General features: G+C 51.8%; 1 protein-coding gene across 4 annotated transcripts in view; it reads right to left on the bottom strand.

The window, feature by feature from the left end:
* RGS3 (regulator of G protein signaling 3) overlaps nucleotides 1-14,456 on the bottom strand; it is an 85,225-nt gene that overhangs the window by 55,679 nt on the left and 15,090 nt on the right. For 2 of the 4 annotated variants that reach the window (XM_037400564.1, XM_037400563.1), the window contains 10 exons: nucleotides 13,959-14,017; nucleotides 13,172-13,266; nucleotides 12,211-12,279; nucleotides 11,474-11,534; nucleotides 9,418-9,508; nucleotides 8,620-8,687; nucleotides 4,449-4,530; nucleotides 3,620-3,725; nucleotides 3,002-3,341; nucleotides 2,500-2,539 (listed from right to left, as the gene is read on the bottom strand). In XM_037400564.1, the coding sequence (XP_037256461.1) occupies nucleotides 2,500-2,539; nucleotides 3,002-3,341; nucleotides 3,620-3,725; nucleotides 4,449-4,530; nucleotides 8,620-8,687; nucleotides 9,418-9,508; nucleotides 11,474-11,534; nucleotides 12,211-12,279; nucleotides 13,172-13,266; nucleotides 13,959-14,017 (1,011 nt within the window). Of the gene's footprint in view, nucleotides 1-2,499; nucleotides 2,540-3,001; nucleotides 3,342-3,619; nucleotides 3,726-4,448; nucleotides 4,531-6,911; nucleotides 7,072-8,619; nucleotides 8,688-9,417; nucleotides 9,509-11,473; nucleotides 11,535-12,210; nucleotides 12,280-12,772; nucleotides 12,926-13,171; nucleotides 13,267-13,958; nucleotides 14,018-14,456 lie in introns of those variants that run through there. The other 2 variants (XM_037400565.1, XM_037400566.1) reach the window with 2 other exon arrangements.

The following is a 14,456-nucleotide window of genomic DNA, read 5'->3' as shown; positions in this document are numbered from 1 at the left end:
GGAGCCGCTGTGAAATATTTCCTATTACTGACATTAACCCATCAGGCCCAAGGGCCTTGGCATTCTTTGGTGACCCCCGTTTTGGTCATCCCTGATGTCCCCAGGCTCACAGTGCACATCTCTCCTGCCATACACAAACTCCTATCGCTGCAGCAGCAGGACCTACCGTGCTCGGGACAGAAGGTGGGACGGGTTCATGTTCTCCAAGAGCCTTTAACCCCAGACTATGTCCTGCTGGGCACCAGAGACCTGTGCTCTGTCCTAAAACTTGCAGACAACAACTCCAACAGGAACTGAATGTCTCTCTAACCACTCTCTAACCATGCCTTCCTCAAAAGAAGCCCCACTGAAAAATCAAAGAATTTCCTTCCTGCCTCCTGAATCTGACGAACCAAGCCAGCTCAGGTCCTGCAGGCAGACCTCTCCACTTGGATTTTACCATATCCAGGTGAAAGCATTAGCCCATTCTCCCTCACAGCAATTACTCAGGAACATGAGTGAGAAGGGCTCCTGCAGCTCCGCTCCCTGTTAGAGGGGTGTCCCAGCAGAGACCCCCCAGCACCACTCCCCTCAGCCACCCAGCCCCAGGAGTTTCTGCTCCCACCACAGCAGCTTTCTGCACTGTAACGGATACCCATAACCTTCCCAAGCAGAAATGAGCCAAAACACTTGTGAACATGGCTCAGAGCAGATAAGGTCTTGTCCAAAGCAAATACATGAACCTACCCAACATTACATATTCCATTAAGTATTAGGAAATAGCACATTTACTTTCAGATAAATGCCAGCAGAGCCAGACTGCACTCTGTTGACAATCCAGACCTGCTGTTTACTGCTTGCTTTAACAGCCTGCCTTTGCGGGGGGGTGCCCCTTGTGACCCAAAAGGTTGTTTCCACCCCTAAGTGCAACAGCCCTGGCATTTTCTCTTTTCCCTTTTTCATGGTTGCACTGCCAGATAACATCAAAGCACGAGAGACAGCTCAACACAGGACTGATACAATCTGTCTGGGCTGTTCAGGACCTGCTTTTCCTCTTACCCCTAAATCACCTCATTTTATCAGAGGAATTCATCACCTGCACAAGTCCTGTTTTCTGCACACTGGCACAGAAATGCATCCAGCCTGCCCAAAGCATCTGCTCCTGTCACTGTGTGACTGGCGGCCAGCTTCGTGCTGCCACACTTAATCACTGCTCAAGATAACTACTGCATTCTTTCCTCTTAAGACTTAACATTAAATAAACTGAAAACAAACACTAAAATTTGTTTTGGGAAGAAGTCCAAGTCTTTCAAATTCTACTCGGCTATAAGAACAAGTCCCCATGGTCCAGCTCATCTTTTCACAGGTTCCACAAACAGCAGGAAAGAGTTGCAATTACCCACAGTACAAAACATCCCCTGCAGCTGAGCTGTGGAAAATTATTCTGGCTGCAGAGCTCCAGAGCTGGGAGCATCCAAAGCACAGGGGCCTTGGACCCACACTGCTCCCTCCTGCTCCCCAGCATTCCCATCATGGCTTTGCCAGCCCCACGTGTTGCCTTCTATGGACACTGCCTCACCTTTACAGGCAGCATGAAATTTTCTAGCTGTGCCCGCACCAGGGAGGGACTGCTGAGTTAAAGACACTCCTCCAAGATCATGCCTAGGTCAGCTCTTCTATAGACACACAGCTCACCCTAAAGGCATCCTAACGGACCCGGGTGCAAGCACAGCCTCCCAAAGCTCCCAAATCAAGCTGTTTTGCATGGACCTGGATTCATGCAGTCCCCAGCCCTGCCACACACCCCATCCCACTCTTCCCACAAACCCAACTATGCCTGGTTCTCCAGGGAAACCCAGCATACCTGTTGTAGGAAATGAGTTTAATGTTTCAAAGGAGTTTTGAGGAAAGCTCGTTCAGAATCTGCCAGAAACCTTGCAGGAGCCCAGAAAACGAGTATTCCCCAAATCTGGCACACCAGCCTGCACTACTGTTTGTACAAATCTGAGTCACGACCACCCTCACTCCCTTAGTAATAAAATGAACCTCAAAGCAGGGGCCACGGTATTAGCACCCCCCAGCAAGGCATCACATGCAAGAAGGGAAACACGTCATGGAGAGGCCCACAGACATATCTGGGGAACCGCCGCAACAGCAATGCTTAGCACTTTCACACTTCATGCTTTTATCGTGCCCCTGAGGGAAATTCCCTGGCCACCAGCTTCCCTTCAGCAAATCTGTGACCTCCCAGAGCGACCTTCTTACCATGAGGCTCATCCAGTGACATGAGCAGCTGTGCTCTCCTCTGGGCTCGGCGGGTAGGGTTCTTGTTCTTATGTTTGACCCAGGGTGCAAAGATGATCTACCCAAAAGCCCCAGGCTTCTGCCACTGTCCTCATAACATGAGGGACTCCACTGCAGCACAGCAGGGCTAAGGGCAAGGATTCAACAGTGCTAGGAAAACCACGTCTAGCTCTGCTGGGTGCTCTGAGCAGCATGTTCAGCACATCAGCAACTTACCCACAGCAGCATTGTTCTCTTGATAAACAGGCCTCAGCAGCTGTAAGACACAACCCAGGAAAGAGAGTCACTTGCAGCAGGCTTGAGGTAGACTTTACAATAAACAGCTGCAAATTTTAGCATGCCAAACCCAGCAAAGCCAAAGCACTCCAGAGTGAAAATCATTTTTATCCTTTTGCCAGCAGAAAATAAGAGCAATTACTTGCACCATGGCCTATGTAGTGAAAGCGCTTCCCATATCCTGACCCTTAGAGTGAGCCCTGAGAGGAGGCAGCAGGTCATTCACCCCAGCTCTCAGTCCCAGTGGAAGATGTTTTAGGAAAATAGTGAAAGCTCCCCCCCAGACCAAAGGACACGTCTGGCTTGTAAAAATGGCATATGCTCTAGCAAACATTACAGAAGATGGTCAGTAAGATTGAGGCATGGGCCAACAGAGGATCCAGCAAGCACAGACCACAGCCACATGCAGTAACTTGAGCGTGAGGCTGGAAAGCAGCCCTACCTGGCTCCCTGGGTTCAGAGGTGCTAAGATGATATAGTTCTGGTCCGCAGCAGAGGGGACCCGGGACAGGGGTGGCATGGTGTTCTGGCTCCGCTTGCCGATCTCTGTGTACCTCTCCCAGCTGTTCAGCACCAGCCCATCACTCCCATCATACAGTATGTGGCAGCTCCGGCGCTGCTCGGGCCGCGGAGGCATGGTGCTGTTCTTTTCCCGCTTGTTGGGTGGTGACTGGAGGTCGTAGGCAGACTTGCAGGACGATCGGCGGATCATGCCTTCATGCCCTGACTTGACCTGCGGGACAAGCCTCCAGACCAGTAGTATGATCTCAGTGGGACAGTTCCTGAAAGAGATGGCATGGGGCAGGTCAGAGATGGGGCAGCAGGGAGTGAGGCTCCCCATATCATTCAGACAGCCATCAGCCCTGCAGTCCTTCCTTTTTCTAATGCTTCTGCCCCTGTATCCTTCCTTCTTCTACTCCAGAGAGTACTTTCCCAGTCTCCTGCACCTCTCAAAGCCTTTCCCTTCCCGTAGTCACTGAAATAATCTGCTGCCCTGTCCTGGGCTCCCTCAAACTATCTCTTCCAGAGCCCTGCATTGATGCTTTGGGTGAACACTCACCGGATTTCGTGTGCCAGTTCTACACATTTCCAGTGCTCCACAGGCTGCTCATTCAGCTGCAGCACTGTATCAAGTTGCTGCAGACCTGCCTTTTCTGCTGGGCCACCTATGGAGAGAAGAGACAAATGCCAGTCACCTGCCGGACAGATAGCTGAGAGTGAGGGGGAGGAGAAGCCCTAAGGCTAGGAGGCACCCAAATAGCTTCACAGCTTGCACCACTCACTCCTCCAAACCCAATCTGTTTCCTCTAACACCCACACCTGAAAATAAAGTGGGGCCAGCTAGGCTGGAGCTTCACTTCCAACATGCATGCATGCACCACACAGCACCTGAGACAGTCATAAATGTTCTCTCAGAGCTATTGTATGAACTTCCCATGTTTCCTGGTGTGCCACGGGGAGCACCAGGGGACAACAGACACAAGTCCATCCCACAGGTCCACACCAAGAAGATTTACTCAGGCAACTGAGGGTTCCCATGATTCTGCTCCCCTCTGAGCCCCTGTCTGATACCCACACACCAGATGCTTTCCATATGTCTCCCAGCCAGCTGGAGGTTGGGAGGAAACTCAGGTTCTCAAGTTGGAGAGGGAAGGAAACAAAATCTCTGCAAATTACTGCAACACACTGCCAAAACAGTGACATAGCGCTAACCCAGTGGCCTCCGACCTCATTAGAGGTGACAGAGCATTCAATAAGTGAAGTTTCTTGGAATTAATCAGAGTCCTGCAAGGCATGGAAGCTTCTGAGTCACGGCATGCACTGGGAAGTAAAAAAGGAGCAGTCATTCGTTCAAATCAAAAGGGATAAAAAAAGATCTGATCTCTTACCGGAGTCCACTGCCTGCACCCGGACTGGGGAGTCACAGCAGATTGTGAAGCCAAACCCATCACTTCCTCGAGGGATCGTAATCTGTCGTAAAAGACAGACACCAGAGTCGCCTGTTCAGTGGGAAAGCAGCCACTGCATGTGATCAGCAAGCACCCCCCTTTCACCAACACATTGCCCCATAGCCTTTGGAAATGCAGCCACATGGCATTTCTAGAAGCAGTCGCAGAGCCCAAAGGAACCATCACAGTGAGCGGCATCACTCTGCGACCCCACGGACAACAGGTCTCTCCCCTGCTGCAGTCAAAGGCAGGCAGAAATGGTGCTAAAAAGCAATGCAAAGATCAAGCTGAGGATCAACAGAGAGGAATGCCACAAAACAAGTGTTTGTTGAGCACACACAAGTCTCCACTCACAACACCTGCAAGTGTAAGGAAAGGTCTGATAAGCCATTAGAAAGGAAAACCTGGCAATCTGGCTCTGACACTGATTTCTAACACGGCTTCTCTAAGCAAGGCACTTAAACATTTCAATTCCAGTCAGGTAATACAGAAATAGCAGCACTCCTCTGCTCCAGAGGAAGTTGCAAAGATCCACACGCTCCTGTCTGCAAGGCATCTGCACCGGAGCAGGCTCTGTATGCACCACCCCATTAGCTGGGCTGAGTCTGTTTTGTCTCGCTGAGTATGAAAAGGATGGATGCTGTGTTGATTTAGGCTTGCTTCTCCTCCTGGTTCAAGAAGCATTAAACTTATTGAAAAAATTACATTTATTTTTTGATGCTGGCTTCCAGCAGTGACTCAATACGACAGCTTCTGTAAATACCTGATTATCCCCCAAGACATTTGTCAAGATCCTGGTTTTAATGACAGAGAAAAGAAAAAAATCCATTATCTGACCTATATTATTCTGAGAACAAACAGCCAGAGAGAAGACAAGGAATTCAGCAGAAGCTGCCAAGGAGGGAAACTGGTTCCTCACTCCTTTACCACGGGAGGGCAAACACCGCGAGCTTTCATTTCTCTGCCCCTTGTCCCTGCTTGATTGCTCAGCTTGAAATCAGGCTTCGAAAGAGAAACTGTCTTGACCTGGCAGGATCAAAAAAATAGGTCCAGTCCCACTATGCTGAGTATTTTTCTTTCTGGGGTTTGCTGAATGCTCAAACAGCTGCTTGTGGCTCCACACCTTCAAACCAACCTCACACCTCAAATACAAAGCATAGGGGATCTGAGTTCTTCAGAAGTGTTACCATTGGCACCTCAGGAGCCAGCCCAGCATCTCTCCCACCACGGAGACTCCACGGTCACTTCCCAGCCCAAAGATTCCCCTGCACCAAGAGGTCTCCCACTCCTTCTCCCTGAGCTGGCTGCTCTTGTCCACGACCAACAGACACACCTTCCCTGGGCCACTAAATAGCAGCTTCTCACTGTTGACAGTTTGCTCTCCTCAGCTCCCACCACCATGGCCATTACAGGGAGCTGAACACCGATTTTTGGTGCCGTGCACAGAATTAAGAAATATGAGCATCTGACATAAGCTGGAAGGTGGGTGGTAAGAGACTCCAGCACTGCACAGGTTCACTCTACCCACATTTTTGTCAAAAAACACAGAAGATACTGTCAAAATACAGAACTGAGGAGGTCTAAGATGCAAATCACAGTCAGTTGTCATTAATACAAAGCAGAGCAGCATTCCTGCAGGAACCATCACTATAGCCCCAACAAGAAGTGGGTATTTTTAGTTAAGCTGGTTCTCTGTGCAATTCCCAATATACACTGACTCCCACAGCAGCTTTAGCATGACAGGAAAGATTAGCGCAGGAGCGCAGAGAAAAGCTGACCACGAGCCGGGAGCCCCAATCCAGACGATGGAGGGAAAATTGTGTTCAAAAGTGCAGGAGACTGGAACCGGCACAAGCAAAACCAGCACCTGGCACTGTACACCGAGCAGGTCCAGCAGAATTTGCACCAGCTTTTACAGACCACAGCAATCTACTTTTCATAAAGCAAGTTGCTGTTGGTTGTAACCAGCTTCAAGCACCACTCAATTTCCAAATACATTAAAACAATTTGAAAAAGAGACAGTAGCAGCCTGGCAGACTTAGCTGCCTGCCATGCCTGCCTCTCCTCTAACAAGTGGTAAACTGAAACACCTCGCAGCTTAACACTTTCATCGTTGGCATGCTACCCCCAAGCTGCACAGCAAATGCTCCCCCTCTATCCCCATTTACACACTGCAGCAACAGGCAGAGATCAGCCAGAGACACCTATCTGAAGATGCTTTCCTTATATTCCCAAAATCATAATTTAAAAATTATAACCATAGCAAATCAACACCTTAGAAACAGCACACACAGAGCCCAGAAATGGCAAGAAAGCCCACAGGCACTCATAAACTTAACGGAAACTTGCAGCAACACACACGCACATGCTGGCACATGGACTTTTTCCATGGGAGATACAGACCTGTCTGTATCTCCGCTCCGAGCACACCTTGCAGAGTCCATTGAAGCGGTTCATGGCTGGAAACCCTAAACTTGCTGTTAGCCCATGAAAATCCAGTCCCCCGAAGCAGCCGTAATCCCGATCTCCTTGTATCACACGAGTGTGGAACAAACCACAGTCAAACTGGCATGACCGCCCATGGGAACCCAGCTCCAGAGAAGAATGGCAGGAAGCCACCTTTCACCTCCCCAGCCCCTGTCTGTGCTGTATGCCGCTTTACGATAAGCCAGAGGGCTTCCTGAAAACCCTAACTGACAAGGAAGAGAGAGAGTTTTATATTAAAATTCCTGTCAACTATTTAGTATTCCCTAGTCCCTGCTCTGTTGATGTGGCTTTTGTTCCCGCGGCATTCTTCAGCCGCACGGAGCACTTTGTTATTGCAATGTTCTCACAAACACTTTGAGGATGTTTAAGCAGCATTTCACAGGCACCGGCTGTGTGAGCTTCACTTCATTAAAAAGACAGCTTGCGCTCATTACACTTGTAAAGGATAAGAGAGATTTTTTTTTAAAGAAAAAAAAAGAAAAAGCAGAGTTTGTTTTTGAAAGCACAGACCTAGAGGATACGCATGTCGTGATGCTTTGTGCTCACAGTCACAGAGAGGGAAGCAGAGAGGTCAAATGAATTGCACCCATGGTGTAATTTTGGAATTAAAGACAAAAAGAAACTCTTAACACAGCCAGCAGTAGGGCACAAAGCAGGACTGAGTGAGTCTGCACCACATGGCCCCGACAGCCAGCACCGCAGCACAACCCCTTGGAGAAGAACGCCTTGCAACGGAGAAGAAAGCACCTTCCACACTCCCACATGGGGATGGAAAAGAGAGGAAAGGCTCAAGGGAACCCAAACCCCAGGCTCCTTTGTACGGCACCTGCAGCAGCAGGGCCAGAGGAGGCTGGGGGGAAGCACAAGGAGCCCCAGTGCTCCCAGGGGACCCAGCAGTTCGGTGGAGCCATTGGAGGCATGGCCTGGGGCTGCTTCAGGCGCATTGACCCAGCCTGCTGCAACGCCAGGCTAGAGCTGGAAGGAGGACTGGTCTTCCTTCCCAGCCACCATCTTTCAAGTCAGTGGTGACTGCTGGAGAGGAAGGGAGGAGAGGGGCGCTGGCTTTGTTTGTCTTGCTTAGTCCTGCGCTTTAAAACAAATAACTGAAAATGCAGCTGAGGGAAGCAGTTAAGCGGAATTCGGCACAGATAAATCACGGGGCCGGCTGAGCTCTATTTCCGATGCAAGCCATGTGTTTGTGTTCCCATTTCCCATCCTTGCCTTTCCTATAAATCACCGAGGCTCCACCATGGGCCTTTCCCTTCCCAGAGCAAAAGGCCCTGAAAGGAGGGGGAGAGCAGATGCACTTGTCCACAGAGACACGGAGCCAGGCAGGGCCTGATGCTAGAAAAACAGGAGGTCCCTGTATGGCAATAGGGAGCGAGTGTGGGGTTACTACCCACGTCACCCACCTTCACCAACTGCTGCTCAATTGGGATAATTAATTGCCCATCAAAGCCATGGTGTCAACAGGGAGACTGACACAGCTCCCGTCTCAGCATCACCCTCACTAATACTCTGTCCCTTGGCTCGTTTGAAACCTCTCCATGCAGGTTCTGCTGCCAGCCAGCTCCGGACCCCACATCTTCGCACCCCCGGTGGGTCATAGCCCTGTCATACCTACCTTCAGCTGCTTCATGGTCGCAGCATCTGGGCTTTCCTCTGCTGCACTCTGACTTCCCAGCATCAGCTCTAAAAAAGAAGGGAAAAAAAAAGGAAAAGAAAAAAAAAAAAGAAAGAAAAAAAAAGAAGGGAAAAATAAAAAGAGGGAAAGGCCATATCAGCCCAACAGCACACATCTCCTGACAATCCCTTTCCTTCCACACTCCATCTACACACTGTATATACGTTCTTCACACATCGTGGGCACATCTCCTCCCGGCTGTGGCAGCCCTGTGTGGCAGCAGCTGTGGGTTGGTTGCACATCTGGGATAGGCACTGCTGTGTCACCCCGCTCTGTGCCAGCCGACACACACCCTGGCAGCACAGCATGACCAAGGCAGAAGAAAATGCTCCCCACCATCCTGCACAGACCCTAGGAGCCAGATTCTGGCCATGGGATTCAGTCCAAGCCTGAGAGGCAGGGATCAGCATGATGAAAGGCCAAGCAAAAGGGACAGATGTGGCCGCAATGTTGTGGTCCCCACAGTGACCCAGGCAGCCATGGGTAAGCAGCAGTGAGGGCTGAAGGGGAGAGCTCAGTGCCTGTGCAGAGCCTGTTGAACCAGCCAGGATCTCCCCCATGCCGATCTTCTGGGATCCTGGTGCCCACTGGGCATCGCTGGGCTGAGGAGTGCTCATGGAGACATAAGGTGCCATGGGGCTGGGGCTTGCTCCATGCTGGCACAAGGACAGACATGAGATTGACCCCTCTTCCAAACCTTGTCAACACTCCCTGAGACATCCCAGTGGGGAGACGCACCTCTGCTCTGCTTCAGCCGCCGCATGGCCACCTTCAGGTGCTTGGTCCTGCCCAGGTCCTCCCCGAGGAGATAGTACCAGCCACTGACCTCCTGGGTGGGTGGAAAGAAACTGTCAGGGACAGATACTCACCCCCATTTAACTCGGTCTGGTTGCCTGCAGCCCCAGAGGGGTCCTGTTGCAGGAGCTGCCCCAGGGCACTACGCAGAGCCTGTCCATACTTGCTTGCACCCAGAGCCACAGCCAAGTCCTTCTCTTAGGACACAGCAACTGCTAAAACTCTTATCCCCTCAAGGAGGGACCAAGCATCACTGAAGTAAAAAGCTTCCAGGTTTTTTGAAGGAGACAAGGTGCAGAAAAACAGCCAGTCACCAGTAAAACTGTCCATATCATGTTTGCAGCTGCTGGCAGTCTCACAGGGAGCATACAGCTCCAGCCGTATCGCCAGAGAAGGGTGCCCAAACCAGCTTTCAACAGTGCTGGGTGCTCTGCAGCAGGGCTCCCTTTGCCCCTGTCATATACCCATGTGGCCAGGGCAGCCAAGAGGACAGAGCTGACCTTGGATATCCCTCGCCTCTCTTCTAGGGAGCTGCTGCTGTCTCCCATTGCTCCCCTGGCAGCTGGGCAGAAGCCAGAGGGACCAACCATCCTGGGGACCAAGCTGAGGAGTCAGATGGGGTTGCAGGAGCCACGGCTCCCAGAGGCCAGATGAAGGGGCCCATTTAAAAATGAGTGGTTTATATCCGCAATGAAGAAACTGAGGAAAGGGGAGAATATTCAGCATGACACAGCACCCAAGAGACAAGGCCAGCTCATCTCATCCCCTGCTGAGGTCCCGGGAGGACCACACACTCCCAGCATCTTCCTCCCATCCCTGTGAAAGTAGGATGCTGTGTGTGGGTGCCAAACACACAAACACTCTGTCCTCTCTACATGCAATGACACTTTGTGAAACTCACTGCCAGAATCTGAGAAGGAAGGGACATCGCTGGGGAGGCCAAATATGACCAGAGCAGAGGTCCCTGCTGGAGAGGGCTGCAATTTAGAGCCGCTGTGCCTAATTATCTTCACTGTTATAAAAAAGCTGTATCTCACTTGTCCAAATTCCAGGGGAGGCCTTGCTCAAGCTGCTTCTTGCCCTCTTCTCAGGTCACTGCCACAAATAGTTCCTTTTTAACCTCTTGCTAGGAAGTAAATTTCCACACCTCTGATGGTGTATTAAGACCTTCACAAAACCCTTCCAGCTAGCTGAGATACTTTGATGTAGAGTGGACATGCTCAGAGATGAAACCCCTAACCACCAGCAGCGAGGATGAAACATTTCCGTGTTTTAATGGGTCGGCGGGAGTCATTTGCAGCAGTAGCTTTGCAGGTTTCTTTAGGAAGGCAAACCCAGCTGATGTGAAAGCTGTATTACCAAGCAGCAGCCAGGCTGGGGCAGCAGTACTATGACCAAATCTGCAGCAGTGGGGACGTGGACCCTGGCACAGAGACAGCCTGGCAGCATCGCTGCCTCCAGGAACAGCCCGAGACCTCTGCCCTTCCCCTCTGCCCTTGCCCTCTGCCCATCACCACCTCAGCTGGTGAAGCCCTGGCTCCTGAGCACAGGGAATTGGGCAGACTCCTCGGAGGAGGAGCATGTCCCCACCACCACACCCACTCAGCCACCACCCAGCAGCCATGTGAAGGATGTGACACATGCCAGACTGAGCGAGGCTGGCCCCATCTCCTGTTCCCCAGGCAGCCCGGCTGCAATCGCTACGGCCAAGTCTCTGTGCCCCCAATTGCTGCTACTCTCTGTGTCCCTGCAGAAGCAAGTGGCAGTCCCCTATCCTAGGATCCCTCCTTCAACAGCCTCCCCACCTCTGCCTCCAGCAATCACACCACCACCGGTCCCATACTGGGAATGGGACCAGGGGACTCCCTGGGCACCTTCAGAGCATCTTTGTCCCACTGTGGGAGAAGCCTGCTCCCGCCCCAGGAGCGCACTCCATCCCGCCCCAAGGGCGCACGAGTCAGGCCCCAGTCCCATGTGCTGCCCACCGGCATGCAGTTACCTTTTCCAGGGTCAGGAGGGACTTCACGCCAAAGCTCATGCAGCCGATCAGTTTGCTCTGCCTGCAGGAGAGCCAGAGACCATCAGCACACACTTGTTGAAAACTCCCCAGGCATCAGCTCCCCACAGGCACCCCTTTGCAGGGAGCCCACAAGCATCCCTGCCCATGCTGGGAGCTAGGCAGTGCCCAGGTCTGCCTCCCTCTCCATGCTTTGAGCAAGCATGGTGTAACCACTCGGCTCAGCTGCAGCACGGGCAAGGAGGAGCTGGATTGAAGCATCCTGGTCACCTCCAGCCTATCTAATGTTAGCAGGAGCTCGGCCAAGCAGGCAGATGCCACTTGCCTGAGCAGGCAGCATAGCCTGTGAGGTGCCAGACCCCTTGCTGCTGGGCTTTCCTCCTCACTGCATTGCCCCCAGGGGTAGGGAATGTCCCCAGCCCAGAGCCAGGCTCCAGCCCCACTTGGCTTTAGCCAGCATTGCAGGCACGAATGGCTGCAGGAGTTTTAAATGATGGTCCAGCTGACGGCTACCAAACAGCAGCAAGGCCAACAGAAAGCAGCAAGGGCAGGAAGGATTTCCTCTCTGCCAGCCTGCACGCAGCATGGTGCTCACCAGCACAGACATGCCGTGAGAATGACCCTGGCCACTCACGTGTGGTGGCCAGAGCAGGTGGCAGGTTCGCTGCTGTGCCAGCCCCATTTGAAAGAGACTGTATGGCAGGCTAGCAGCCCCTTACCTGGAATTTCTCTCTCTGTTCCAGACGGTGACCAGGAGACGTTTCTGTTCATCCTGCTCTTGCACTGGGCTGTAAGAAGCAGAGGGTACAGCCCGTGAGCACTGATATTCCCCAGGAGCACTTGGCAAGGGCTGCCCTCACAGCTGGACACCCCTCACCCTCCCCAGAGCCAGGTCTTCTCCATTCTCTGTACGGAGCACTGCAGCACCACCCCAAATGGCAACCTCCTCAAACAAGCCACTGTTGCACTAATTCACCTGTTCCTGACAGAAAACTGCAAAGATATGTGACTTGTCCTGGGCATGTGCTGGGGACATGATTCAGGTGGTTTAAGGGGAAAAATAATCTTGCAGAAAGACACACATCCAACATCAAAGGGTAAAGGCAAGGAACAAGCTACAGTTCATGCTCTGAAACAACCACCCTGTGCCAAATTAAGCATGGGGACGGAGGTCTGACAGAGACTGGTTAGGTAGCAACGAAAAGCTCCACCGAAACACTAAGAGGCATACAGCTCCTTTCCCATGCAAGGACATGCTGTAGCTCTACGAAATCCTTTTACCTTCCTCATTCATACCGATGCCCATACTATTGCAGGTGCAAGGTCCAGGAAATGGACTGTGTTTGCCCAACTCCTGCCCAGCAAAGAAGTCCAACCGTGCAGGAGTGTCGCTGCCATGCTGTGTGCTGACAGCTTTGTGAGCCTCTGCAAAGCTCTGCCCAAAAGTTCAAGGCATTTCAGCTATAAAAAACAGCAGAATAATGTCTGTCACTCCTCATTTCAGCAGCAAACCTGCTCATGCATGATGCAAGTTTATTACAGATCATAATGCAAAAGCAAACGCAGGGTCTTGGCTTCAAGAGGGTGCCCCGGGACAGCAGCCACGTGGGTCCCCCAGTGCTCAGTGTGAAGACAGTGCTGATGGATGGGCCAGAGCTATCTCTGCCCTGTCATACTCACAAGAGAAAGTCCTCATGGAAGACAGGACTTTTGCTGTCTGGCACAGTCTTCGTCTTTTGCCTGCATTTCCAGTCAGCATCTGGCACGATAGACATCTTTACAGAGGAAAACAAGCCGTGTTAGCACTCTCAAAGCAAGCACTGGCACACAGCTGCCAGCTCTGCCGTTGCAGCAGTGGGAGACTGGCACAGCCACTTTTATGGATGGCTAAGCCTCAAAGATCCAGCTGAGCCTGTGCTAACAGGGGGTTTAGATCACTTTACCCCAGGCATGTCAAGTAATTGCATTACAAAACTCCTTGGGGCAGGGGAGGGAAGAAAAAGAGCAAAAAAATAGACTGATGTACACAGATGTTGCTGGCTGGTCTCCAACTTGCAGCCCGCTCACAGGGGAGATGCTTCCTGCACTGTACACACCACAGTGGGAGCAGCCTGCCAAGGTGACCTCCAGGAGAGCCCAGAGCCACACTGTGCTGGCCAAACACTTCTCCCCACCAGTCCTTGGGCACCCAGTGGGATGCTCTCGCAATGAATGTTTGACACATTCCTCAGCAATGTCCTGTCCTCTGCTTTTTGGTCTTCGTGCAGACACTGTGCCAACAAAACCTGCGAGCTCACCAACACTGGGCAAGAGACCATCCACCTCCCTGCATGCTGTGGATGCTCAGCCAGAGCAGGATAGAGGAGAAAAGGGAAGGGACAGGCAGCCCAGAGCATGCTTGGAGAAGCCAACCACGAAATCCCCATAAAGCACAAAGCTCTCCAAGCAAAGCCCCAGGAGAACCTACCTTCACATAGGAGTCACATGTCTGGTACTCCTTTCCCATCAAACCTTTTGCTTCCATGACTGGAAAGGAAACGAAACGGTCATGCCCCAAAGCAGCAGGAAAAGCGTCTTCCTACACCGCAGTGCTCTGCTCTACAGGGTCCTCCCTCCTCGTGGGGCCAAACCCATCTCCTACCCCAACAGGATCCCGCACACAGCCTGTTCTCACTGGGCACCCATAAACAAGTGAAGGGGTTTATTGTATTTTTTCTTTAATACACCCATGCTATAAATACAAGCATCTGTGGTGAGGTTGGCAGCAGATGCAGTTGAGCATCCGGATGGCAAATTGCATTTCATTTGCCTGACTTCACTGGGAGCTCTGGACTCCCAGCCCCGGAGCCAAATGTATCATCAAGTTAAATATCAACGGCCGCATCCTGATGGCAGCCCCGCCAGCAGGCACTCAGCATTGCACCTCTGCCAGAAGTTGGGAACCCTGTGGAATCCTGTGTTTCCC

This window comes from Falco rusticolus, chromosome 9, assembly GCF_015220075.1.
Source record: "Falco rusticolus isolate bFalRus1 chromosome 9, bFalRus1.pri, whole genome shotgun sequence".
In the NCBI taxonomy this organism is placed as follows: domain Eukaryota; kingdom Metazoa; phylum Chordata; class Aves; order Falconiformes; family Falconidae; genus Falco; species Falco rusticolus.
This window is presented reverse-complemented; position numbering and strand designations above follow the sequence as displayed.